Source organism: Ambystoma mexicanum, chromosome 7p, assembly GCF_040938575.1.
Source record: "Ambystoma mexicanum isolate Mex_15411 chromosome 7p, UKY_AmexF1_1, whole genome shotgun sequence".
NCBI classification, from domain to species: Eukaryota; Metazoa; Chordata; class Amphibia; order Caudata; family Ambystomatidae; genus Ambystoma; species Ambystoma mexicanum.
Window position 1 is genome coordinate 77,053,008 of NC_090939.1, and position 27,013 is coordinate 77,080,020.

Below are 27,013 nucleotides of genomic sequence, written 5' to 3' on the forward strand. Positions count from 1 at the left end.
TGTGAATAAAGGGTTGATCTGTGTTCGAATAAAAAGGGTCTTGCAGAACTATTCTGAGGAATGGGTGAGGACGAAGTCCCGGAATGGCGCGCGACTGTCCAACCCGACTAGAGCTGTATGTAGTCGCTCCCTGATCTCAGTTCCGCTCCCATGATTTACCTCGAGCAGCGTTGTATTTTGATGCATGTTTCTTAAATGATTTGTATTAACATGGTGGAACCATTAAAACATGGTGGAACACCAGCCATGCACATCTCCAGTAATGTAAATGCTAACCTTTTCCATGAACTCTCACAGAACATGTAGAACTGTTTTTTTTTTTTTTAAAAAACTGGGTTATGTAATGTTAAAGACCAAATTTGGAATATTTTCACGTGTTCTATCCCCTTTAGCCTTGAAATTATGTAGCGCTCGAAGGCTTGTAGGATGAACATATTGTGGCTAATGTTGGGAGTTGGAGGAGTGCCTGACACTTGTATGAGGGGAGTGAACCACAGAGGTCGGCGTTGGTCTGGCTGCTGACCATCAGTCCACTAGAGGGTGTACAAGGAGGGAATCCCACCTGCTCGCGGCCCCCTTTAGATGCGCAATAACTTGCCCTCAGTAGTTTTGCACCTCCAAAACTGCATTGCCCAGAACCCGTCACGAAGAAGCAGACCGGCCAAAGGACTAGAATCTAAAAGCAAGCTGTGGGGCGAAGGACTAGAATCTAAAGGCAAGCTGTGGGGCGAAGGACTAGAATCTAAAGGCAAGCTGTGGGGCGAAGGACTAGAATATAAAGGCAAGCTGTGGGGCGAAGGACTAGAATATAAAGGCAAGCTGTGGGGCGCTCCCCCAGCCATCTACTCCAGTGCCTTTGTCGCAAGAAATACTACCCCTGGTCCAGGGATGCCGAGAGACCCGGGGAGCTGGTACGCAGAAAGTACTGAAGAGCCACTAAGAAGCAGCAAGGGATTTTCAAAATGGCGCCCTATGCCACAAACACTAGCCATTGGGTAATCTAGAGAACAAATCAGTAACGAGATGGTAAGAGGAAATGAGATGTGTTTAACCAGTCCCAGAAGCGAGGGGGGGGGGGAACCAATCTGAGTCCATTGCACCGAGCTCCATGGGTATAAAAGGGGCTGGGAAACGTCAGTCCGGGTCTAGGCAGATATGACGGCTAAGGGGAGGCTGGTGGAGAGAGAACTTCTGCCTGGAGAATGGACTGTGCTAGCCTTGCAAGGCTGGAAGGAGAGGGAGGGCGCTGATCCGCTCTGGAAGAGGAAGGCTGGCCAGAAGGGCCATAGCCCCTACTTCCTTGGGGAGAATAGAAAGCCAAAACCTGTGGCTTTCCACCCACATCTCCTGGGAAAGCTAATGGGTTCCAGAGCCCAGAAGGAGAGACCTGGGCCTAGGAGACAGCTTGGGTCTTTTGTGAATGTGAGGTCTACTGTGAAGCCTGTACCCAAGGGCCTATGAGAGGCCTCAAGAGACGGCTGTGCTCTTGATATAGTGTAGACTGAAGAACAAGGAACCCTGGTGCAAGGGAAGACGTGCCAAGGACTAGAGGAGCGGCCTGCTTTGTATCTTGCAAATCGCTGAATAGGAGAGGGGCCTATTGTAAATATCGTACCGCAAGGCCTATGGGGGGGGGGCAGGGGGACTACTGCGAACCCTGATCCAAGGAGACTGAGGACAGACGGTGCAGGAGGGACCCGTAGTGAATCCTTCTGCCGAGGTACAGGAGGGACCCGTAGTGAATCCTTCTGCCGAGGTGCAGGAGGGACCCGTAGTGAATCCTTCTGCTGAGGTGCAGGAGGGACCCGTAGTGAATCCTTCTGCCGAGGTGCAGGAGGGACCCGTAGTGAATCCTTCTGCCGAGGTGCAGGAGGGACCCGTAGTGAATCCTTCTGCCGAGGTGTAGGAGGGCCCTGTAGTGAATCCTTCTGCCGAGGTGCAGGAGGGACCCGTAGTGAATCCTTCTGCCGAGGTGCAGGAGGGACCCGTAGTGAATCCTTCTGCCGAGGTGCAGGAGGGACCTACCGTGCATTCTGGAATCCCAGCTCCTGGGGGGGCCTGTGGTAAATGACATAAGTAACAGATTTGTTTTTGCATTAGGCTAGTGATGGACTTGAAAGTGTAGGTTTATGAAACCGCAGCATGATAGCAACCCCTCCTCCCCCCGCTCCCCACCGGACCTTTAGGCGTGGCTTAACCAGATTATGCTACGAAGAACCACTTGTACCCTGCATATGACATCTTGCACTTTAGTATTTGAGTGTTGCATTTCACCCATTTCCATTTCTAGCCTTGTGCTGTGTTCAATCTGTCCACTTGCACTTAATGTACCATTCTCCTCTCTCCCTCCTCTTTGTTGCTCCTTCCTCCCCATCCTGCACCCCCCCCCCCTTCCTCTGCATTTCATGTTCAGCTCTTGCACGATCCGAATGCCTCAAGGCCTAGTAAGAACGTTTGTTTTGTATTTTCTTTACCCCTATCTCCCCCCCCCTTTGTCCTGATGCGCCTTTAAACACTTGTTTTGTTGTATTTCACTTACTATTTTACCTCTGTTTTGTGGACCCCCACCTCCCCAACTTTTTCCTTTTTGTTTCAGCCTCCTGCCCCGACTTTCTGCAAGTGAAGCGCAGACTTCAGCTGCGCTCCACTGCTATTAGCAAATGGGTGCTGCCACCAAAAGGTTCTGTTCATTCTTAATTGCTAGGCCGTGTTCCATCTGCACTGGAACACACACAACCATATGAATGTTTAGGCCCTGGGGTCTAGCAGTTTGGGAAGGGCTTCTGACATTAGTGACAGGGCCAAGGCTGATATGCAAACAATGGTATGGAAGGCTGGCCAGAGCAATGACGGTGGTTCTAATTGATTCAGAGACTTTTTACCTATTGGGTACAACGAGAATGCATGCTGTGGAACACAGATAGGATGGCAATAAAACGTGAGGAGAAACGCACATCCAATGGGTGTCTGGTCATTCACCCACAAAGACTAGCCATGGCTATGTCAATGCCTCACCACCAAAACATAACCTTTCTTTGAGCAAGCTCTATCAAAAAAAAAACACCAAGCATGTTGCTGTATAGGACCTGCCAGTGTTATATCTAGCATTCTTTTGAGTGTTTAATTACTTAATTGCCTCTGTAAATGAGCTCCTAGTGTAGTACACTTTAATGTGTGTCTTCAGCCAGTTGATTATAGAAGCAATATTTTTGTCAATGCCTCTGACTTGCACTGAAGTCCTGTCTTAAACAAGAAATCACAAAGCCAGCAGTTTCAGCTTGCGTGTAGGCATTAGCAGACGTTTGACAGGCAATGTCATCCTATGCCCAGTTACTGGCACCATTTTCCAGCTGTTCCCATTTTATGGCCAGGTGGTACCCTTATGGCAGTGCCTGGCAAATGCCTATCCATGCCTAATGAAAAGCCCAAGCTGTTGGCTTTGCCAATGCATGTTGGCTTCCATTTGTCTCCCTAAGTGAATGTGTATATGCCCAGATGTGGGTATCTTGCTTGTTACTCCTAGGGAATCAAGCTGCACCTCACTGAGCTGGTCCAAGAAGGCCCTACCTGAAAATGATAAGGCTAGGTTGGCAAGCATTGACCAGTTTCAGATCTTCTCATGCATACTTACCAGTGGGGCTCCCACCTAAATAGAATGTATCTTTGTTTGGAAGCCTCGTCTACTCTGACAGAATGTTTCATGATTCAAACTGATAAGTACTGACTTGCAAACAGAATATGTCGTGTGTTGTGGGATTTGTTTGGAAAGTAGGATGTAAATCCTGGGTGCTGGGTGTTTAGGCATTGCTGGAAATGAAACATGAACACCCGTAAAATAATAAACTTTGTCATGCCCTTATCATGCACTTGCGCGTTCTCAATTCCACTGGGCCTTGTAAGATAGTTTTTGTTCTCCCTTGTTCCACTCCATTGCCTTGTCACACTCTGAAACACTTGTGTACGGGTGTGATGGAAATAAAATATCAATATTAATGCATTTCATTTCACTTTGTGTCTGTATGAGATTTTTCATAAGTTCTCATTAATTGCTATGCTGGAGCTTGTAGGCTTCCATTCAGGATGGGGAAAATAAAGCTACAGTCATAGGGGTTAATTTTCCAGGTCAAGCGGAGTGAAATAAGTGGTGCTAAATGCACGTAGATCCACTTTTTATGAGCTGCAGGATTTTGTATGATTTGACAGGCGAAGTTTGTAACCCGACCCCCGCTAAATCTGATTGGTATTCCACAAGCATGTATTTTTACGTTGGTGGAAAACTAATAGATTCCTATGGGACGTGCCTGACTTTTATACCTGGAGTGGGCAGAGTCCAAAGGAATCCATTGTGGATGGCTCCCACAATCATAATTGTGGAAGCAATTTACACTTTTCCAGACACGTAGTGGTAAAGAGCAAAGGCGATTTTCGCTTGTGTTTTACTCTTTACTTTTCCAGTACTTGGTGGAAACAATTAAAATTGATGAGTGGCCCCTTTTGCAAAAAAGTGCAAACAGGAGAATTCCGATCTGTGCAATTTAGGATTCAAAACAAAATGCCCCCTTAATCTTTACATCAACATGTTTCTACAATGATGAATACATTGTCAGGTTGGTTTATCATGTGACTTGTCAATTGTTAAAGTATAATCTGTATACAATTTAGAAGGTATTCAAGGCCAAACTTCAACACATACTTGTACCAACTTGAGCTTGTAAGATGTGTGGTCCAGTATATCAATTTCAGGCTATGCTCAAATTATGGCTTTACCACTTGACCAAAGTGTGTGATCTTGGCATATTTTTTAACTTCACTATGCCTTAACTGTTAAAATTAGGTGCCCCTAGAAGTGATTTAGTTCGCATTAGAAGCTATTCCAAAAAGCCTCACTCATGGTTTAATAGATGGGCAGCACAGGGATTAGGACACACGCACATCTAACTTTGAAAATATCCAGGCCACATTTATTGAACACAAGAGTCATAGACAATTGCATATTTTAACCAGTAAGTAAACTGCATGCACCAGACAATGATGTACAGGGGCACGCCACACCAGGCGCGATACCAGGCGGTCACAAACCCCTCAACCAGCACGGTCTGCCTCCTGATACAGCACTTGCAGCCCTAGCACTCCCTTGCACTCTCAACTCAATTAAAATGTGTTAAAAAATGTTCTTTTTTGTTGCATTTTTGCGTTTAAAATGTAATTTTGGACATGAACGATTGATGGGAGACGTTCAGAATGGGACTACTGTCGGGGTTCATTTGGAAAGGAGGGAGGGGAGGCTGTGGAATGGGTGCGTGAAGGGAGGATTGTATACATGTGTATGTTGCTGGAGGATATGTTGTTGTGCTCGAAATTTTGTTAAGATCAACAAGACTACCTGTATTGATTGTACATGGTATGTACTGTTCTTGAAATTTAAAGAAGTTTGAAAAAAATGTCTTTTTGTATGAAACATCTCCTATTCCCTGCTTCAGTATTCTGGGGGGGGGCGTGTCTATCTTTCACAACAAGATGGAGGGATCACAAGCATCTCCTCCGGGGCCTGCGGGAAGTACCAAACAGGGCTGAGGAACGTATTGTTGGGCGGACACCATCTGAGATGGTACAAAGACTGGGGGCCTCACTGTTCAGCCCTCTCAGAGGAGGAGGCATCGCCCTCAATTCTCCCAAGTCAGTCTAGGAAGGGCATGCTGGTTGCTGGGGTGAATGGGTGGCAGGGCAGTTGAAGGAAGGTGACTGGACAGTGAAAGGTGAAGGAGGATCAGATATAACAGAAAAGGGAGAGCACGTGGGAAGGGAAGATCGGTAGATTGATGTTGCAACACTATTTTTCTTGGTTCTCTTTTGCTATGTACAATTTTTTTTTTTTTTTTTTTTTTAATGGCGGGTGCAAATGTGTTTTTGCAGATCTGGGAAGAATTTTTTTTCTGGATCATGGTTTTGGGAAGTCTGGATCAACGCCAACACTTTGTTTAGGGTACTCCTAGACACATGCCCAATGGAATGTGGGCCCCCCTGATCACAACCCTGGCCCACCCAAACGAAAATTCCTGGAGCCGGGCCTGAAGGAGGGGATTTTGTAGTCCAGGCGACTTTCTTGAAATCTGCAAAGTTTGACCCTGGAGTGATGTAATACATCACTCATACCCCTTACTGGTAGCCCCCGTTCATCCAACCCATTTATGAGCACAAAGGATCCTTTGTGATCCTTGCCTTGGGTGGCCTCTGCTCCCTAAAGCTGTCCGAAAGCTTTGTTCTCCGCAGCAGATCCTCCTCCGACTCTCAGAACCAAACCTTCCACACTCCAGTGTCCCCTTCTAAATTTTTTTCTCCCCCTTGAAGTTTGTACTTTGTTGCTTTACGCATTGCTGAGTGCTTTTATGCTTGAACTTAACATTGAGCACAAAGCTCCAATCGTCGTAGGGCTGGACTTCTTAAGTTAGGGCTATCCATTTCTGGATTTGGCCATAACATTGGTTTGCTTTCCCTTCTCACAGGGTTTGGCGGGAATACTGTACATATATTTTACATAGTGTGTGTTTTAAGTAGTATTATTACTGCGTTCTTCATTAATCACCTGTAATTCTGGTCATCCTACTGTGTGCTTATCCAAGACCTCGGATGACCCCCACTACTCCTGAAACCTGGCCCTGACCTGCACTTCAAGCTGCCTTGAATTGTCCTGCTAACGTCCCAGCATTGTCCCCTGTTTCACTAAACCAGGGTTGCCTCCTGAACTTCGGTTCACCAGAGCAGTGTTCAGAAATCCATTGTAACACTAGCACATGATATCCGGGAGGCTAAAGACTCCATTAAGATTAAGACTTTTCCCTTGGCCACATTGTTTGGACATTTCTTTGAAGATTAAGGCATCGCTGGACAGGCGAGGACATGTTTGAATATATTTTGGACCTTATGTTTGATCACAAGGGGAACACTGGGAGCACTAAAGGATCACTATTAAGTTTGATCCACCCTATTGGTTGTTAATTGGGGGACCTGCCCTAGTTCTGCAGCTGTGTCTAGTACCTGCTATGCATTTATCTAACCCGTCTGTTACTGAAATAAAGACTTTGTTGAACCAGATCGCGAGGTGTGACGTTACAGTGCCTCGAGTTGCACACAATAGAAAAATAATGAATGGTTGTGTGATTACCCGAGTATATTGATACCACCAGACCATAAGTGGCAAAATCTGACCAATAACTGAAGCACAAAGTCATGTAATTGCAGGGCCAGGCAAATGCCTACACAAAAGCTAAAACTGTTGGCATTGCCAATGCGTGCATTTCCTCTTTTACGATTGGTGTAAAAAGGTTATTAGTCCATAAAGAGTGGTTAGACTAGTAGTAGACCTGTTGGTTTTTCCCTTTTTATTGCGATTCACCGTTCAATCTTGCAGAATGCTGCTAAACTGTGATTAATGATGGGTAAACATCCATGGGCTTCTGCAACCCTCAAACCGAAGGATTCGCAGTCCGATCTAGTAAATCGCCAGGCCTGCACGCGTCATCATATTGGTACCACTTTAGTGCCCTTGCTACCCCCAGCTAAGTGACCTTCAGAACTGTTGCTACTTTCAACGTGGGCCTCAGTTACTTTGCCACACTACCCAGACATCTCAACTCATGCATATTTTCCTTTTTTAAAAATCTCCAATTGTTGGTACTCTGACTGCACTGTCTATGGTTGCCCTTCTTCACCGTCCGCTCTCTAACCTGTCGCGTTTCTGTTCTCCAGGGCGAGCGGCTCGGCTGTTCCGAGTGAGTGCTGTTACGCCGCCGAGGCATGCCAGGGCAGGCCTCTGCGCTAAACCCGCTGGTGACAAAGCTGCCCCTGAGGCCGAGACTAAAGAATCTGGTAAGTGCAGACCCCTCGTACATCTGTGGGGCCTTCCCGGGGCCACGGGTGCCTGAGAGCTGGGACTGTATCATATGTGCTGTGAAGATGCATCTGTGGACAAGAATCTGACTGCTTCCTCAGGACCCTGTCCCAAAGCAGCGTACCATGTTCAGATCCTACGGGACGAAGGGGCACTGTGCTCATTGGCAAAGTGTATCCCAGTCTAACGCTGAAGGTTGATGGCTGGAAGATTATGAATGCCTCTATGCTTGGGGTCTCGGCCAGATGGAACTGCCCCTTTTTAGGGTGGAGACCAAGCCTGAGTTGTATGTAGTCTTTGCCTTTCTCTAATGGCATGGAAGGCTTGAAAAACGAGTGTCTGGGTGGTTGTCCAGTACGATTGCCAGCGGCTAAGTCATTCATAACCTTGCAGCCATAAAACTCTAGTTTTGTGTCCCGCCCCTCTCTGTATTTTTTTTTTCAACGTGCCAATCCTCAAAATTGCTGTGGTTTCTTTGTTGCATTGTCATTCCTGCTACATTGCTAGAAGGGACTGGCATGCATGCATGCATGCATGCATGCAATCATTAGGCCAGCAGAAGGCCAGTATGTTGGCGGACTGAAGATGCGGCCAGCCATCTGTCCACTGACTGAGGACAGCAGTGTACCGGAGGCCCAAACACTAGGAAGAAGCACATGCAAGCAACCTAAATGCTAAGAAAAGTGGTTATCCGGCAGGCCGGCGACTGTCCCATCTCTGGCAAACTAATAACAGAGCACCAGAGATGATCCTGGCATTGGGAGGGCATCGGGTAATATTGTCCCCATCCATATGGTTGCAATACATAATGTCACAGGGAAAAGGTTGTTGCAACATTATATATGGTGATCATAGATCTAGGGTGAAGGGGAGCGTGGGTGTCCCCTGTTATCCTTTGGGGAAGAGAAAAGGGGTTGGGAGTTGCACAGGTGTCTCCTGCATGTTAAATGTAGTAAAATCCCCGCCAAAAAAAAAGATTTTGGTGACTTTTTTTGCCAGGCGATATTTTTGCAGGGACATTATTACATGGAACCATTGGGAGAGGGTAAGGTGAACTTTCAATACAAATGCAGCCTAAAAGATGTTTGTTTTGCAAAGGGCCGGAGGATGAGGTGTGGGCTGAGGGAGTTCAACTGAATGCAGGCAGCAGTATGCGGGAAGAATGAGGTTGCAGGACCTGGAAGGCAGATGGCTCGCTTTGGATACTCCCTTGCTCTTTCCATCCCAGGATTCTTAAGATGTCACTCCCCGCCCCCCAGCACCCCAAGTCTTTATCATTCCATTCAGAGGAAACTGATGCTCTCAAACAGTGGGTTAAGTGCAGAAATCCAAGTGCAATCCAGTGACCTGCCCTAACTCTCATTCTAAATTGCCTTCAATGTTGATGCAGTTCCTCAAGACTGTAAGGTTACTTTTCTTGCTCTGATTGGCATTCGCTTAAAAGCCACCGCCACAGGCAGCTACAACCAGGCAGAGTGGCTCAGAACAGTATTTTATTTTTTAAATACTTGCCAATGTACACCCAAGTAACTTGCCCATAACCTACCAGATCAAGTGTTTTTCCAGGATCTACCATAACCGTTCTTCTGAAGTCCTTCTGTTTCTTCATCGTAGATTTTCCTTGGACTACCCTACACACATTGGTTCGTGTACAGTGTGGGTAAAGTGTTGCCAGTCGGCAGTAGAGTGCTGTGACCCTGCTGGAATTGTATTTACTTGGAGGCCCTGCGTGCATTCACTACTCTACCTTCTCTTCCCGGATCTGAACTGCAGCAATTCCCCCTGCATGGGCAAAGTGTCAGCAGTCGTATTTAGGCAACTGCTACGATAGATTAAAAAAGTGAGAACAACCCGCTGCTTACTCTTCCCTGGTTCTGACGAGCACCGTAACTCCGTCTATAGCAATCTGGAAATTAAGTTTGTGCTAATCACCAGTTCTAGATTACCCAGAGTAATCTACTAATGACCAGCAGCTCTGCATTTTAATACACTGATGACCACGCCAATGCCATATATATTTTCAATACGAAGCAAATGGCAACGTGTCTCCCAATGAGGTTTTGTTTACCGGCATGCGTCCTATCATTGACCAACACATAAGTAAATCTTCTAAATGAATCGGAATCAAAGCGGTACCCCGCCACCCACCCTGACATTGCCTGGGTCAGTAGCTTACATGCATATTAAGGATTTCAATCAGGCGACACACACCTTGGTTTCAGCCTAGGATGTAGCGCTCAATTGATGTGCCTTTTTGCTTTATTTTAAGCAAATTCAATTTGAGATGGTACACAACTGCTATCACACCCTCTTTTTCAAATACCCGGGTCACAATTGACCATGAACCAGGTCGGTTGGTGAAAATACAATATTTATTTATTTTTAAAATTCAAAAGAAATCATACTATTTTTTTTTTAATATGGGGCAGCAATCGCCAATGGGATGATATTTACAATGAAAATGGAAGCAATGCACTTGGTTAACCTTCTCCTAGAACATATACAAAGCACACTGAATAGGAGCACTTTTTGGATGAGGATGGATAGCACCCAAGTTAAGGTTTCCCCCTGTAATGTTCCCTCAACCCACAAATAATCGAATTCTGAGTGGATAGAAAGAAGCAGCAGGTAGTCAGGGATAAGGGGCAGCAGACAGAATAAAAATCAGACCTTCCCTCACAGATAAGAGGCAAAAACGGTCTTGAAACCCTTAGCCAAGGGCTAAAATAACACTCTGAAATGGCAAATAACTAATTAATATGCGGTTAAAACCTTGAAGTAAATATGATTTCTCCCTGAGGCAGCAATGCATAGACTCTTCACAATCACAATGGATCAACAAGGAGCATACAGTTAGAAAATGAGTGGAAAGTTAACACAGCTGCAGCCAAATGACACGTTGAAAAATGTGTCATTTACCCAATTCCAGTTTAAAATGTCAAAAACGGTTTCTTTGAAAAACTGGTGAAATACTGGTTTGGAGTGCGGTGTTTGGGCTGGGAGATAGAGGTGAAAATAGGTCTCTAGCTGGTAAATTGAGAGAGATTTGGAAGGTAGATTGAGGTTAGTTTTTAGGAAAATGGAGCAGTTAAAAGTGAGAATCGGTTTTGAAAGAATGGAAAATGTTACTTGCACTAAATTATCTAGGCTATATTGTTAAAACACAGTAAGCTCCAATGTTGCTTTCGCGAGGTCAACCTTGTCACCCCAGTGCTCAATCCCAACAATAAAATATATGGAAATTAGTTTGATCACTCCAAATATAACTAAGGGCTTATAACCAGACAAAATTGAAAAGAGATGGCGCTAACACTTAAACATTTAAGGACCGGATACGAGGATAATTCTAACAGTTTCAACAAGTTACCAGGGTATAAATATGACTACTCAGAGTGGGATAAGGACAGAGGCAAGACAAGATAGGCTATGTGTTTCTATGGGGTGGGGATCATACTCTGTCCACTTTCTGGTTTTGGGATTTTTGGACAGTCAACAGGGTCTGGTCCCCACACGGCTGTGTGACTGGCAAGTCAGCTGGGCAAGGGCTGGTCACCGGGTAGCGAACTGTTGGGCAATTCGGGTCACTGGATGGCACAGGTACCGTTGGATGCAGTTGGAGGTCAAGCAGTTAGTGGGCCACAAGCCGGTCTGAATTCAGGATGCAAAAGGTACCACAGCTCTTCCTCCCCCCCCCCCCCCCCTTTTTTAATGGGAGTCTAGTGGATTTTTCTGGATCAATCGGCTTGCTGGAGTAGGAATCCGCTATGCTGGGTTTTGCAGTGGGCTCTGGAGTAGGGTCAGCAATGCTTTGGCCTTGTAGTTGTAATCAGCAAGATGAATGGAGCAGATCGGGAATGCAGCGCAGGAACTTCAGGAAGAGTGTGTGTAGTTCTGTTAGCTACTCTTTATGTAAAGCATGGTGACATCACATAATTGTCGGTGGCCATAACTGAGCTAGGCCTACCTCCAAGAAGCGGATAGGACCCTCAATGCTGGTTGCCGCCTCGGGGAGGAGTCCCAGTTTATGAGGTTGCATTTTATGAGGTAAAAAGCCATCCCACAGTCCTTTTTGCCCAAAATCAGTCATAATCTAATTTACACATTTATACATTTGTGGCATTTTAACAAATCTCATGGGCAGATTACATATTGTATGTAGAGCATAGCAGTCGCATCCACACGATTGTGGGACCTTGTTTCGCCCTTCTACCAGTTTTTGCGCTTTTCAGGGAGAATTATATTACTTAAAATTCTATAACTTTACACGTGTGTATAGATTATTACTAGGCATATCAGTGTTAAAATATGCAAAGGCATCATGGATACTTTCCTTATAATACCCAATTCTCTGCCATTTCTATTTCCACGGGGTCAGTGAATGCTACAATGTCTTAAATGGTAAACCACAAAATCACATTTAAATGGTGACATTTTCAAATTTTTGCAAAGTCCTGCTGCAGAGATAAAAGTCTTTGACATTTTTATTAATCAATAGTCTTTGGAAACAAATGTCCGTATTCTCCATGAATGGGCATGCCTTTCCAAGGCTACCCCCTCACCCCAGGTTGTCGGAGATTTCCTTTGAAGCTTCTGGTGGAAATCGCGAGGTGTGCATTTTCAGTTCGCACTTTAGTGTCCTAGAATTCTATTGTACGAGGCTGGAGCACAGACAACAGTCTGTCCAACCTAGCAATTATCACTTGTGTGTTCAAGGAGTTTACTGTGGGGGTCCTTATGTTGCTAGCATCCTCCCAGCAGAGCTGTTTGGCTGGTTCTCCCCCATGTAGCCACTGCAGAAACCTATTTTTAGGCTGACCCCTCCCACCCCCCAGGCTGCCATTGCAGTTTGATTCAATTGTATTTATTTTTTCTCTGAATTGGAAGAAAACCTGCTTAATAGAACCACCTCATACTTGTATTTTCACACAATCCCCTTCACATTGCCAGATAAGGACAGGGCCTTATCCAACATGCCCTTTTTAAAACTGATATTTTCCTTTTTTATTTTGCAAAAGTACATCTTAAATGTGGTGACTGAAAGTTGCATTATTCTTGCAAATACGGTTTTTCTATCTAGATTCCCACATTGTTTTGCCGCCATAGTTAGTTTCTTGTACACACCAGTCTGTACAAGGCCTCTGGAATTGACAAGTGCACAGAAAGCTCTGATTTTCTTTTCAAGCAATGATTTTTTTTTTTTTACATTTTGTAGCGCAATTTAAGCGTTTGCCGTGTAGCTGAAGGAAAGCCTCTGATTTTTCTCAGGTTTGGCTGGCACTGCCTGTCATTCAGGAATAATGCTCTTTTCTGATGGAGCACAATGTGAATATGGCTGGGCATGACAGTTTTTTTTTTTTGTTGATAAAAGCAGTTTGGTGAAAACAGGGAAAAATCGCGTTGGAGCAGCATCATTTTAGAGGTGACATACTCCCTTTTTTCAATGGAAATTTTGGGCTTGCAGCAAAGCAGCGCTGCTTTTTCACTCCATTTCTTTAAGACAACCAAGGACACACCCTAGAAGCCTTTCTCGGGGTGCTTCCTGTTCCATCTTGCCCCATGGCGCTTGGCAAAACAGCGCAGTCATCTTTGTTGCTGCAAAACTCAGTTTTGGTGCAATGGTGCTCACTGCAGCCAGCGTAGCCATTTTGCTGTTTCTGCTGAAGCGCAGCTTGGTTATGCAGAAATTCTGTTCAGTGGGTCAATGTAGCCCACAGTGTGTGTGGGTGGGGGGGGTCTGCTATAGCCTTGTGTATGCAAAAGTGTGTCTGAACTTCCTATTTGCAAAATCGCAATCTTCCCAGAATCGCCTATACTCATAGCGACCCCGCGCCACCCCTGTGCAGGGCGAATAGGTGGGGCTTGTCAAATTTCCTTATTGCCAGTACGTCCCAGACTGGCATGCTGACTTTGGGCCTCATTATGAGCCCTGTAGTCCAAAATTAAGGTTGCCGGTAGCAACTTACTGGCACCCTTTCCGGACCACCAGACTCTGAGTATGCCTGCAGGGGTCGTTGCTCCTGAGAGGTCTGACCTGCCGGGGGCACTGGGCCCCCTGTAGGCGTGTTCTTCAGGGAAGCACCATTTGCAAGGGTGCTGGTGCTTCCGTGTTCTATGGGACTTAATGGGAATGGTTATTTTCACTTTCCGTCGGCTGATATCCTGGGCTGCCAGGCTTCGGAATCAGTTTGGCAAGTTTCAGCACTGGTGGATTACCACAAACTCGTAACAAGGCCCTTTGTGTCCTAACGTCCTAATTTTGAAAAAGTTGCAAAAAACGTCAATCTCCCAAAATCACCTATACTGATAGCACAGGGCCGGACCCTGCCCTGTGCAGGGCGAATGGGTCGGGTTGGTCAAATTTCACTATCGGCAGTACATCCCAGACTGGCATGCTGACCTTGGGCCAAATGTTCAGCCCACCAACAGGGCTGTAGCCAACCCCGGAACATACAGAGACACACTCACACATATATAATCTAGATTTGACAGCTGCAGAGCGATCTAAAGTTAGCCACCTGGGGACTACCAGTGAATCTCTTATCGCTTTGGTGCATGGGATGATGGGAAACCAGTGAACGGTTTGACTTTGGCATTACCCTACTGCACCCTCATGGTAATGACCAGGGGGAGAAACCATCTACAGTCCATGGCTGGAAATGATGCAACTGTTCAGTGGCATGAATATCTGGGCTATTCCAGGAAACGGTACCTGAAAGAAGGCGTGCAAGGCGGCCACACTTCATTTCTTTCTATGCACCGTGGACTTTGCAAAAGTGAAGTAGCTAATAATGCTTCTAAGTGATTAGAGAGCGCCCGTGCTATACTTGGTCTTATGCTGAACCTATGATTGAGCAAAACCTTTGCCCTTGCACTACTGGGAACAGTGGAGTAACTTTGCTCAAAATGTTGGTGGGGGATGGGGGGGGGGTATGACCTATGAAGAAAAGGTGTCCTAGCCACGTGAATGAGGACAAAATGGTGTGCCATGAAAGAACGGTGGCGGGGGGGGACAAACACCCCTGCACCCCTCCCCCTAAACTACGCCCATGGCTAGGAACTGGCGTGAATCCTGGAAGCCTAGGTGGGACGAGGCCAATCTAAAAGCTATGCATCCGCATTGTGCAGTTATTGGATCTGAAACGTGGTCCTGCTCGTTTGGATTTGCGTGGAAATCTGTTCTAATGGACACACAGTTGGACTGCCACTTTGCGACCTCATGAATTCAGCAAGTCCATAGTGAAAAGAACACCTATTAATAGTCTGTATTCTATGCGGAAATTGTTAATCCAAAAGGTCTCCTGCAACCTGCTGTATGTAATTATAGGAAGAATTTGCCACCGGTGCAGCAGAATGTAATGAATTAGTAAGTAGAGTCAAACTGAAGTATACAAATTGGCGTATGTTCTACACACTGTCCACCACAAACACCCTGTGCAGTTTAGGTGTATGACTTTGAAAGTGAAAGACTGGGAAACCTATTGGTATCTGTGTAAATACAGTGATGGGGTTAAAATTATTCATATACCTGAGGTGTCGCACAAACCCACTGAGGCAACTTTGTGTCTGGCAGGTGACTATCATTTTATGTGCAGGTTAAAGGCTGGAAAAGCTTCTACGTTTCAGTGCTCTGAGGAAGACCTTCGTGTTCCTGGTCCTGATGGTCTGGTGGACATCATCCTTGGGAAAGACGCTGCTGTTGGGTTCATACATTACACTTGCGCTTCACTGAAATGGATGAGAAGATCAATGCTTCCTGGAAGGAGTCTCTTCTAGTAGTCATCAACGGAAAGGGCTGCAGGCTGCACCCTGCCACTGCTAGGCTGGTGGCCATGTTGGCTGTCTTGGGAACTATTCACTAGCATGTTGCCTGGAGAACTGTCTTAATGGCTAAAGGAAAAGCAGTTCTTCAATCCCCTTCAGTCTGGGCTTCGACGTGGTTCTTCCACCAGACATCTTGATTCTTAATCTTTTGACGCCTTGTTCTGAGCGCAGTGGAGGTCCTCCTATATCTTGCGTTTTATTGATTGTGCCACATTTGATGCTGTTGCCCGTGGCTTACCCTGGTGTGAATTGCGTAAATGGGCGGGGTAACAATGGGACTCCTTCATATTATCATGCAATTTATTTAGTGATATCCCAGCGTTGGGAAGTGCTTGGATGATGCGGGAGTGCTCACCCGACAATTTGACACTAATCGTGGTAGAAGGCAAGGATGTGTACTTGTCGCCACTGCTTTTTAAGATCTGCATGGTTGATGTGCCTGAAGTCGAACATGCAGTCATCAATTTCCCACCCAAACCTGGCACTATACATCTTCCCTGGATGGGATAGGCAGGTGATGTGATGCATTCCCAAACCTGGCACTATACATCTTCCCTGGATGGGATAGGCAGCTGGTGTGCTATATTCCCAAACCTGGCACTATACTTCTTCCCTGGATGGGATAGGCAGCTGGTGTGCTATATTCCCAAACCTGGCACTATACATCTTCCCTGGATGGGATGGGCAGGCGATGTGCTATATTCCCAAACCTGGCACTATACATCTTCCCTGGATGGGATAGGCAGGTGATGTGATGCATGCCCAAACTGATGCGTTCCCAAACTTGGCACTATACATCTTCGCTAGATGGGATAGGCGGGCGATCTGATGCGTTCCCAAACCTGGCACTATACATCTTCCCTGGATGAGATAGGCAGGCGATGTGATATATTGATGACTCAAAGACCGAATGGGTTTAAAATCCTGAGTAGCCATTATGTATTATTCCCATAACCAACTTAAGTTAAATATTGAGAAAACAAAAATCATGTATTTTGGAAGTAAAATACATTTGCCACAACAAAAATGGCTGTTAGCTGGAATTCACATTAAACTAGTGAATAACGTTATTTGGGTGTTTCACTTCTGTTGTGGGAAAAGTGATGCACACATGAGAGAGAATACATTTAGGCCATTTCTAAATTGGCCTTGACCTAAAGGGTTTATCAAGAAAACAGTTGGGTATGGTTTGAAAGGATGATTTACGGTGTATAAACAAAGTAGTGCTTGCACGATCGTATGCGGATTTGAGTGAATATGGTTAAGTACAATGGAGCATCTCTAGAGACCTATTTTAGGGTTTACCTCAATGTGCTCCAATTCAGTGTATTAACATGGAGCACTTTATATTTAAGAATGTGTAAATAGTATGATGGGTCTCATTGGGTATCCTGGGTAAGATAACCGGAGAAGGGAAGAGGCCGGCTCGGATATGTAAGGAAGGCATGGTATCCATAGTAGACACAATGGATACAAGTTTTGAAAACCTTTATTTGGTTGGTAGAATTACTAACTGGCTTGAACACTAGAATGTGAGTGATCTTGATCATTAAACAAATGGCAAAACCAGTCCAAGTCAGTCTAGTCAAAATAAAAAAGGCCTTTACTAATAAAGAAAATAACCTTGCACTTCTTCTAAAAATGACAAATGTGTTGAGGAAATACAAAAGGAAAATAGTGTCTCAAAAGAAATGTCAAAATGGCTTCAATAGCAACTCCCTTCCCCACGTTCAGCATCACAGGGTCTTAAGTTTCTTAAAAAGGAGAGGTGGATGGCACAGTTCTGTCTTGCTCACTTTGGCTTACTGGTACAATTCAACAGTTCAGGCTTGGGCTGGGCTTCAAGCTTCTGGTACTTCAATCACTTCCTTAGGCTTTCTCTGCCTTGTCATAAATACATAGTTCTCTTTTGGCCTTTTTTACTTTCCCACAATTCACCACAGGGTTCCCTGCACCGGGCTCGAGCCTGCCTCTTTTCACATTCACTTTCTCACTTCATCACAATTCTGCACACGCTTCCCTGTGCCGGGCTCCAACCCGTCTGTCTTTCCTTTGAGGGGTTCCCTTACCCACTTTGTGGGTGTCTTTTTACTCTCAAGGACTTTTGAAACTGCAAGGATTTTACGTAGACCTCTGCATGACAACTTCAACCTCTTTACACAATTCTACAATCGGCAATCTTCCTCGAACTTGCAACACCAATGTTTCTTGTTACTTGTAGTTTCTTCTTTTTTTGTTTGCCTCATTAGCCTCTTTCAAAGTTCATTTAATTCGTCCTCTTGGCATATTCAGAGTTGGCATACTTTGCTTTTCCCATATTTAACTTTCTTTCGGTATCGTGGTTACTTTCTTGCCTTTGGTTCCCGTTGTTATACACTGTAATTTAGAACGCTTCACAGAAACTTTTAAATGTGTGATTACACCTTGCAGGACCACTGTGTTATTTTTGTATCCTTTCACAATTCAGCAACTGTCCTTTCCATTATACATTTTACAAGAACACGCGCAGCCTTTAACATTTGGGTTACAGCTACTTTTGCTACAAATCAGGCTTTTGTTGCTGTTGCTAATTCACTGGTCGTGTTAGTCTCCTTTCGTACCGCAGTCAAGGCCGTTACCAACGCCTCCTCTGCTCCTTTCCAACTCCACCGTTCACCCGGGAGGGTCGCGGGCCGCTTCCCAGCATGTTTCAGCTCACTTGTTTTCAGTCTTGGAATGCTTGCGGCTTCCCGAAGTGTGGAATCATTGCCTGGCTCGCTCTCGTTCTTCGCAGCTGCCGATCAGCCCCTTGCCTTTCCAACTTCCAAAGCCTGGTTCGCATCAGCCACAAAGGCTATTCCTTCTCGTATCCAGCCTCACTCAGTGTGCCTGTGCGCGCCATCTTTTATCCTGACAAGGAGTGTTAACAAGCGGCAGGTGTGCGTAGTTGTGAATATGTGCCTGACTCTCCCTGGCCTCATTACAGGGACTGAGCCATTGTGAGTCAATAGAGGTAATCTTTCTAGCCTCATTCCTCATCTTCCTCGGCTCAGTGTTGTCAATGTAAAGCGGGGAGGAATTATGGGAGTTGTTTTTTCCCACAAAATGAGCAGGGGTAACGGTTAGATGGGTTGTGTAAAAAGCATACCATGTCTCACCATTGGGTGCTTCTCCCGAGGACCTCCCCGCCTCCCCACCTCCCTACCCAGGTGATTACTCCTCGCTTCTCCACCCCCAGGGTCTGGATTCAAAAGCGATGGCCTTTCCCTGGCGAGGATCCCAGGGACTAGGTTGTAAAACACCCTCTGGTTTTTCACAGATAGGATTTAAAATCTCAATTAAGCTTGTTTCAGACACATGGTTATATGGTAGAGCCGATGGCAACAAGATAGGGCAAGAATAGAAATATATGATGTTGTGGGAGGGGCGCAAGAAGAGGGGATAGAATGGTCAAAAACACCTATATTGCAAGCAGATCCAGGAGGGATAAAGGAGTCGGCGAAGAAAAGGAGATCGAAGGGGGCTGAACATAATCCTAATGGGAAGTGTGGGGTAAAAAGAGAATCTCAGTATATCAAGGTTTAAGATCGCTGACGTACTGTGCCTGCAACTTAGTTGGGGAAGCTATTCCAGTCCATGTCACCACCCCATTTGGCACCCTTTCCCAGGGGCAGTAGAGCAAATGCTATTATAGAGCAATGGCTCTCTTGCCGTACAGGGCAGATTCTGGGGTTGGGGACTGAGGCACCCGTGGAAAATTCCTGGGACACTGCCCAACCAGGTGGGTGAAGGCCCACTTGGAGCTGGCAGTCAGATCTCGAGCCATTTGCCCATTATGCCCATCTTGGCTTATAATGCAGTGCCAGATCCTGTGAGGCTCAGTAGCCTACTAGATGACATCAAACAGCTAACCATTAACACGGACTGCCTGACTTTCATCGAGTTCAATTGCAACATGGATCTGCCTTCAACTCCCCTTAATACTGCAACACACTTTCAGGATGTGCCCAGCAGGCAGCCCTCAAATACCATTATAGTCCACTGTTGAAGAATCAAATGGAATGCTTAAATGCTTGCTGTTAAATGCTCAGTCCTTAATCGGACAATCCACTCAGGTGGCTGATTGTATTCTTGCCCAAAAGATCGATATGTGTACCATTACGGAGACATGGCTGCATGCTTCTGCCGTACCTGAACTTTCTTTAGCGTTCCCAGCAGGGTATAATATCCTCGGAGCAGACGGTCTGACCACCAAAGGCGGGGGAGTAGCTTTGATACCTGATGCCTCCCTGCAGATACATCAGGTTGAGAGCATCGACCTACTAGAATGTGAAGCTATGTGTCAGACTGGCGGTCGACCGCCAGCACAACAGTCAATATCTTCCTCATTGACAGACCTCCGAAACCCATGCCAGACTTTCTTCTGCACCCGAGTGACCTGATATTACCAGTGATCAGCCCCTGTCCAGAATTATCTTTCTTGGCGATTTTAATTTCGGCTTCTTTGACAGCGCCATCTCAATGGCTGTCAAGACCACTCTGTGACTTGGGTTTTAGCCAGCTCATTGACTCACCAACCCACATCAAAGGTAGGATTCTAGATGGGGTATCCTTCTATAATGTCACCATTAAGGACACAGAAATAAACCCATGTCCATAGTCGGATCACCATTTCAACCGTTTTTAGTCTTAATTCCAGCACAATTGACAAAAAGCAGGTTAACTAAATGCATGGTCTCTTTCAGGAACCTTTGCAAGTGTTCAGCCCTATTTCTCTACTACCTTGAATAATCTGAGTAATCTTAACACAGCCAAAGACTAGGCTACCATATACTGAAATATGCTTGAAAAGGCAGTCCACAGCTTAGCCCCTGTGAAATGTCATCTGGTTAAGATATTCATAATCTTAAAAACGCCAAGACCAGAGCCTTCAAGCAGTGGAAGAAAACTAAATCTACAGAGGATAAAACCACCTACTAATGTGCTGTAAAAGCCCATAGAACGTCTATTTGCTCTGCCACAAATCTACCCTACGACCACAGAATTGCCGGGGCAGCCTCTGACCCCGGAGAACATTAAGTGGAAGATCCTTGCCCAATCCGGACACTGGTGGATAAAGATACAAACGGGTGTACCGCTATTCAAGATGCCATGAGTGGCAAGATTAAAAACATTAAGTCGGATATAGCAGCAAATCTTGGCACTGTAGTCAGAACTAGGGACAATAAGGCTGCCCTTAGCTTGTGTACGGCCATATCCAAATAGATTCCAGCAGTGACCACGAATTGCCAGGGGGACATTTGCCCTGCACAGTCAAATCCTGCGCTGCTCAGCTGTTACCCTTGATCACAAAATGTGTCAATACCTCGTTTATGGAAAACTGTGTACCATCTCTCATTAAGCAGGCATGGGTTTCTCCCCTGCTCAATAAGCCCTCTCTGGACCCTAGTGTGCCAAGCAACTATCGGCCTATCACCAGGGTACCCTACCTCCTGAAGATCCTGGATACAGTAGCTTAGATACAAGTCGAGGACTTCCTCTCCACCCATGCTTTCCTGGGCCAGAAGCAATCTGGGTTTAGGAGTGCCCATAGCACTGAGTCCACTTTGCTAGACATTGAAACCAACATCTTGAACATCTTTGAGGAAGGGAACACGTCTCTCCTTATGCTGCTGGATCGGTCCGCAGCTTTTGATTTACTGTACCATGCCATACTTCTCAATAGATTGCTAAACCCGGCTTCTTTTTCACCAACAGCAGTGGAATGGATAAAATCTTTTCTCGCTGACCACAAAGCCAAAGTCGTCTTTGAGGAGGTAAAGTTTTTGGTGACGTGTGGGGTCCCACAAGGCTAGTGTGTCCCCAACACTGGTCAACCTTTTTACGCTGCCCCTTTTTGAAAAGCTGGATGCTGAAGGCGTAATTTATGCCAACTATGCTTATGGTACAGTGCCTTATTCCACTCACCGGGGACCATAGCACAGACTCAACACTGTCCACTCAATATATAGCTTGATACAAACCTAGATGCTCGAAAAATTGCCTTGGACTAAATGATGCAAAGACCAGAGCTCGTGCTCACTGGTGCAGCACCAAAGTTGCACAAGTTGAGTTTGGAATATCTGCATTTTGTCCTTGCAAGGTGTACCATCTTGACCAAGAACGTAATGTGAAAGCCCAAGTCAACCGCTTAATCTCGGGCACATCGTACACCTTAAACTGCTTGCACAACTCAGACCCTTCCTGAACTCGACCAATGGAGCAACCATTGCACAAGCAATTATCAGTGCGAAGCTTGATTATTGCCCTAGTCTTCTTCAGGGTATTGCTAAGGGTGAAATCACTCGATTACATTAGCCAGAATAATGCAGAACAGGTTGTTGAGGGTCTGGGAAGATCGGTCTGTGTCAGCAGCCAGGAAGGCCTCTCACTGGCTACCCATGAGCAGCAGGCTCTCTTTCCGAGTGCTCTGCATCACAGACACACACATACCTGTATGGACAAAGCCCAAGCTACTTGGCTAGCAGCATCGCATGGCTGCTGGCCCAAAGGGTACTAATATCGAATAACTCCTGCCTACTAGAGGTACCAAGGTCCAGATTGTCGGCCCTGGGATCCTCTCCTTATGCAGCCCCTAAGTGCTGGAATGCTCTGCCTGCCCCCAGACCGTAATCACGGTCTGTCTTCAATCTTGGGCTGAGAACCGTTCTGTTTCACTGACTAGCTCCTTGAACTCCTCAAGCTAGACTTATCACTGAATTAATTTTAGCTTGCCTGTTTTATGTTGTCTAGCGCCACTATGCCTGCAGGCCTTTGTTTGCGCTCTATAAATAAACTACATTGGGTAGCTTCCAGACCTTGACTGCCGTCAAACCGAGAGAAGAGTGGAAAGGGTCAGAACATGCTGGGGAATAATCGGTATAGGAATGGCAAAGGGGACCAACAGATTGGATAATGGCAGAGAGTGGAATGTACTGCACTTTTTTTTTTTTTTCCGATCTAGCTGGTTGTTCACTACGTGCTGTACATCGCATGCTGATGCTTGTCTGAGGCGAACAAAACGTTGTGGCCTGATCTTGTTTCCGCGTAGTATTCCTTGTACATGAATCATTACATACCGATTTTGTGAACTTCTGTTTTAGTTCTACAGACCAATGTAGAGATCCAGATGGCCCACTATAGAATCTTACAGATTGAATCTTTGTTTTTGACAAAGGATTCTCCGCTGTGAGAGATTGAACCTGTTCTGGTGTCTGATTACCCCGCGAGCCCTGATTTTTTGATTTGGCAAAATCATTTTACTCTGCTGGTCTTCTGTCTGTTCTTGCCACTCTCCCGCTGTAGGTGGCCAACTATTACTACTATTGCCATCCCATCTCTCATTCTCTCTCTCTCTCTCTCTCTCTCTCTCTCTCTCTCTCTCTCTCTCTCTCTCTCTCTCTCTCTCTCTCTCTCTCTCTCTCTCTCTCTCTCTCTCTCTCTTTCTCTCTCTTTTCTTTTTCTCTCTCTCTCTCTGTCTCCTTTTTCCTTTCTCTCCTTTTTCTCTCTTCCTCTATTCCCCTCCAAAGATTGCCACCTCCTTGCACGTTCACTGAGGGATTGTCATGTGACACCCTCAGGTCTTCCATGCAAGCAACTACACCCTCCATTTTGATGGGGTCGAAAAGGGATCCAGACAGATAAAATGGAGTCCAACAAGTGGAACCGTTTCACAGAGGCAAAAAAGTCATAACCAACGTTGCCACATGACTAACCGAGAGACGGTACTTCCTGGCAGGAGTATCTTTGGGGAACCTCTTCCTTAGGAGTAATGAGGACTCTTGAGGCGGAGCACAAAACACAGAGCCACACTCAGGCTGGTGATTTGGCCTGACTGGAAGAGCATCCAGTCACAAACACAGAGAAACCAGCAAAAAGCAAAGGGGGCTACCACACGTTGTTGGGATTCTGCCTAACCATGGTCACAACCTAAAATATAAGTGCCTAAAAATAAACCCATAAAAAAACTAAAGAGTTGGGTCTTTGCAGCCGAAGTTGGCCAGGCCTCTGGCTGCGGCAGTGATGATGTGGGGAAGCCTTGGCCTGGCCTTGTTGGGACTGGTGTACTTTGGCTGAATGGCAGGCCAATCTAATCTGGGGAGAGCACCATGGCTAGCCTCTTCTGTTGCCATCACCGAAGGTGGAACCCGGAGTGCCATGGATGTGAAAAGGGTCTGGTCTTGCTGTTCCGGATGCATTTCAGCGGCAGATCCTGCACCAGTATTGTGGGGAGTTGCATGCGTTGTTGACTGCTGCCGCATAGCAGCCAAAATCTTCTGTGACTCGGGGTGGCGGGATGTCTTCCATCCACCCATATTGTTCAGTGTTACCCGGCCTGTCCGTGGAGCTCTGTGCCGCTTTTGCCACTGGATGTTCTTCCCAGGGCAGTCTCTGCTGGTGCCCACCGCCCGGTGACTGCGCTGCAGCCTAGGTATGTCGCTTTGAGGTTCTCTTAAGCAGCCCTTATATTATAATTTAACAACTTGCTCAGCAGCTCCACTCTGTTCTTGCCCACCCTTTTGGATTTGTGTAGGGCCCGTGCTTTAAGGGGGGGGGCTAAGCATTCTAGGGGGGGGACTAATGCTGCTGTCCGAAGTACTTGACGTCTGGGACAGTGGAAGACGAAAGGTGGCTGTTTTCTTTATAAAGTGGTGAATAGGTGAGGCAGGAGCATTGCTTACGTACTTTTGCTGTGCCTGCTTCTCCTTTTCATTCTTTCTATGTGGCACGACCCATGCAGGCAGCCCTTCCAACACATGTATCTCCCTACAGAGATTGTTGTGCTGTATTGTGAATATTAAGAAACCAAAGGAGAGGGGGGCAGCAAAATGAATGCTAGCATTGTGCCTGGCTTGCCCGTCCAAATGGCCCCTTACGAAAAGGCATTGTCACGGTCTGTTCCACCTTTATAATCGGTCAGTGTGCGAGGCGGGCACATTTCTGGCATTCATTTTGCTGAAACCCTCCCCCTGCCTCACTTTTAGTTTCTTAATTTGTGGCAGTGACCCCTGCGCAGGGTGAAAGGGCTGCTTGCAGAGGTTGCCGCTAGTTGGGGGAGCCCCGGCAGAGCCCTGGCTCAGAGGTACTACTTGGAGATGGCTGTGCTTCTGGCTTGGCTAACCCCGGCCCACTTCAAGCCCTACCTCTCCCGCTCTTCTGTTGCCTCAATTTTATGAGACTATTGGTCTCTGTTTATCGGGTTATTTTTTTTTTTTATTTTTTTTTTTTATTGAAACATCAGTCAAAATATGTCACAGTATAGTACAGTGACATCAGACTTTTATTACAAACAAGTTTCATCAAAAAATTCAATTAATGTACTTTCCATTAGGATTGTCCTTCTGTGTTCTCTAGATCAAGTGCATCTATAAAGTTGACTATCGCACAGCAAAGTTTGACACCATTCCCGGCCATTGCCTGCGACCACCAATCACGTGCTTCTGGATCTGCTGGGCAAAAGTTGCCTAAATGTAAGGATCGTTTTGTTGTGAGCGACGTGCATTTGGTTATCAGATGTTCGATAGATTCAGGTTCTTTCATACAGAAACGACATCTGTCGTTGTTTACTTTATTTGAATGGCGAAGCCACAATGCTGCTTTTGTATTGATTGCATTTAATCGAATTCGCAAAAACTGAGCCCGGTGATGACGGGAAGGACAATTTGCCAAGTATTTACATAGAACACCCAGCTTGTGTTGTCCAATTCCGGTGTCTAAAGTTGTAATCGGGTTATTTCTCATCTTTTTTTTTTAAACTTGTTTATTTTTTGATTTGATCAGCGCACAGGAGAACATTGCATTACAGATATTTCAGAAAATGCTGCGTATGAAGCCATGTATTCACATTCCCTTAAGCTTTCCCACCACCCCTTTGACCGCCTTCCAGTCCTTGCTCCTCTGATGGTTGAACCGGTTCCGGTTCCCTATCCTCTGCCAGTAGGACGTTCACCACTGAGCGTGGTTTATATGTTAGTGCTGGGTAGCTCTGGTCGTAATCTATCACGGGCAACCAAGTTTTTGTGAAGCGGTGAAGGTGACCCCTGTTTGCCGCCATGATCTTTTCAGCTATGAAGATGTCCCAATTGTAGCCCCCACAGGATCATTAGGGGGCCTTCTGGGGATTTCCTGGTTCGCGCCAATGTGATTTTAGCAGTCAGGAGCAGCTGTGTTATGAGGGCTGCCTGCTTACCAGATCTCGGATATATGCCTGGGATCGGGACTCCTAGCGGAATAGGTTCTGGCTCCAGTGGCAGCGTTATCTGGGTAATGTCTGCTATGGTGGTTGGCTATGCATTGGGACCGGAAGTTCGCCACCACCGGGCATGTCCACCAAATATGCAGGTAGGAGCCTGGAAGGCCGCAGCGGCACCAACATAGGGGGGGGTCCAGGGCCTGGTTGAAATGGTGTAGCCGGAGTGGCGGATAGTACCACCTTAACAGGAGTTTGTGTGCACTCCTGATTGGTAATGCAAAAGGAGGACGAGTGAGTTTGTGACCAAATGTCTGCCCAGGACTGGTCTTGTATCGGGTGTCCTAAGTCTGCTTCCCACTGTGACATATAAGTTATTTTAGCGACGAGAAAGTTTGTCTGCAATAGTCTATATAGCGTTGAGAGTAGCCCTTGGCTCAGTGGGTCTGCCACTGTCAGCTCGAGGGATCTAGTTCCCGTGTGGCTGCTAAGCGGGTGTGGTGGTGTGAGCACCATGTCGAATTTGGGCATATGAGAACCTATCGGTTTCCGCTAGGCAGAAGGCGCTCTTAAATTGTTCGAAGGTCAGCGGTTGGTTCCCTTCAAATAACTGACTCAAGGAGTTAAGACCCCCGGCAATCCAATTTTTAAAGTTCGAAGGGCAGGCTCCCGGTGAGAAGGCCGGGTTATGGAACACTGGGGTGGACGGGCTCCAGTCTCTCGGGATGCCTCTATTTACACGGCCACTCCCATGCTCTTAATGTATGTTTAGTTGGCGACAAGGTAGCTGGCCATGTCCTTCGCAGGGAGGCCGGCAGAGGCAATAGAAAGCGGAGGGGGAGGGGCAATCGAGATTGTTCAATCTCTGCCCATTTAGGGCGCATTGATGGGATGGTCCAAGCTCGGGTATGAGCTATCTGCGCCGTCATCTGGTATTTCTGGAGATCGGGGACCTCAGGCCTCCCAGATTTGGGGCGCTCAGCATAGTTCTCTGTGGGATCCGCGACTTTTTGCCTTTCCAGATAAAGCGGAATACCTTCCTTTGGAGGCGCTGTAGCGGGGGGCGTGGGGGTCATGATGGGGAGGGCTGAGCAAGC

At 46.3% G+C, this 27,013-nt stretch overlaps 1 protein-coding gene across 1 annotated transcript in view; it reads left to right on the top strand.

Annotated features, from left to right (window-relative positions):
• The window catches only part of FAM162A (family with sequence similarity 162 member A), a 183,234-nt gene that overhangs the window by 35,739 nt on the left and 120,482 nt on the right, over nucleotides 1-27,013 (top strand). Inside the window, exon 2 of the mRNA XM_069635817.1 lies at nucleotides 7,747-7,866. Coding sequence (XP_069491918.1) covers nucleotides 7,747-7,866 — 120 coding nt within the window. The remainder of the gene's footprint in view (nucleotides 1-7,746; nucleotides 7,867-27,013) is intronic.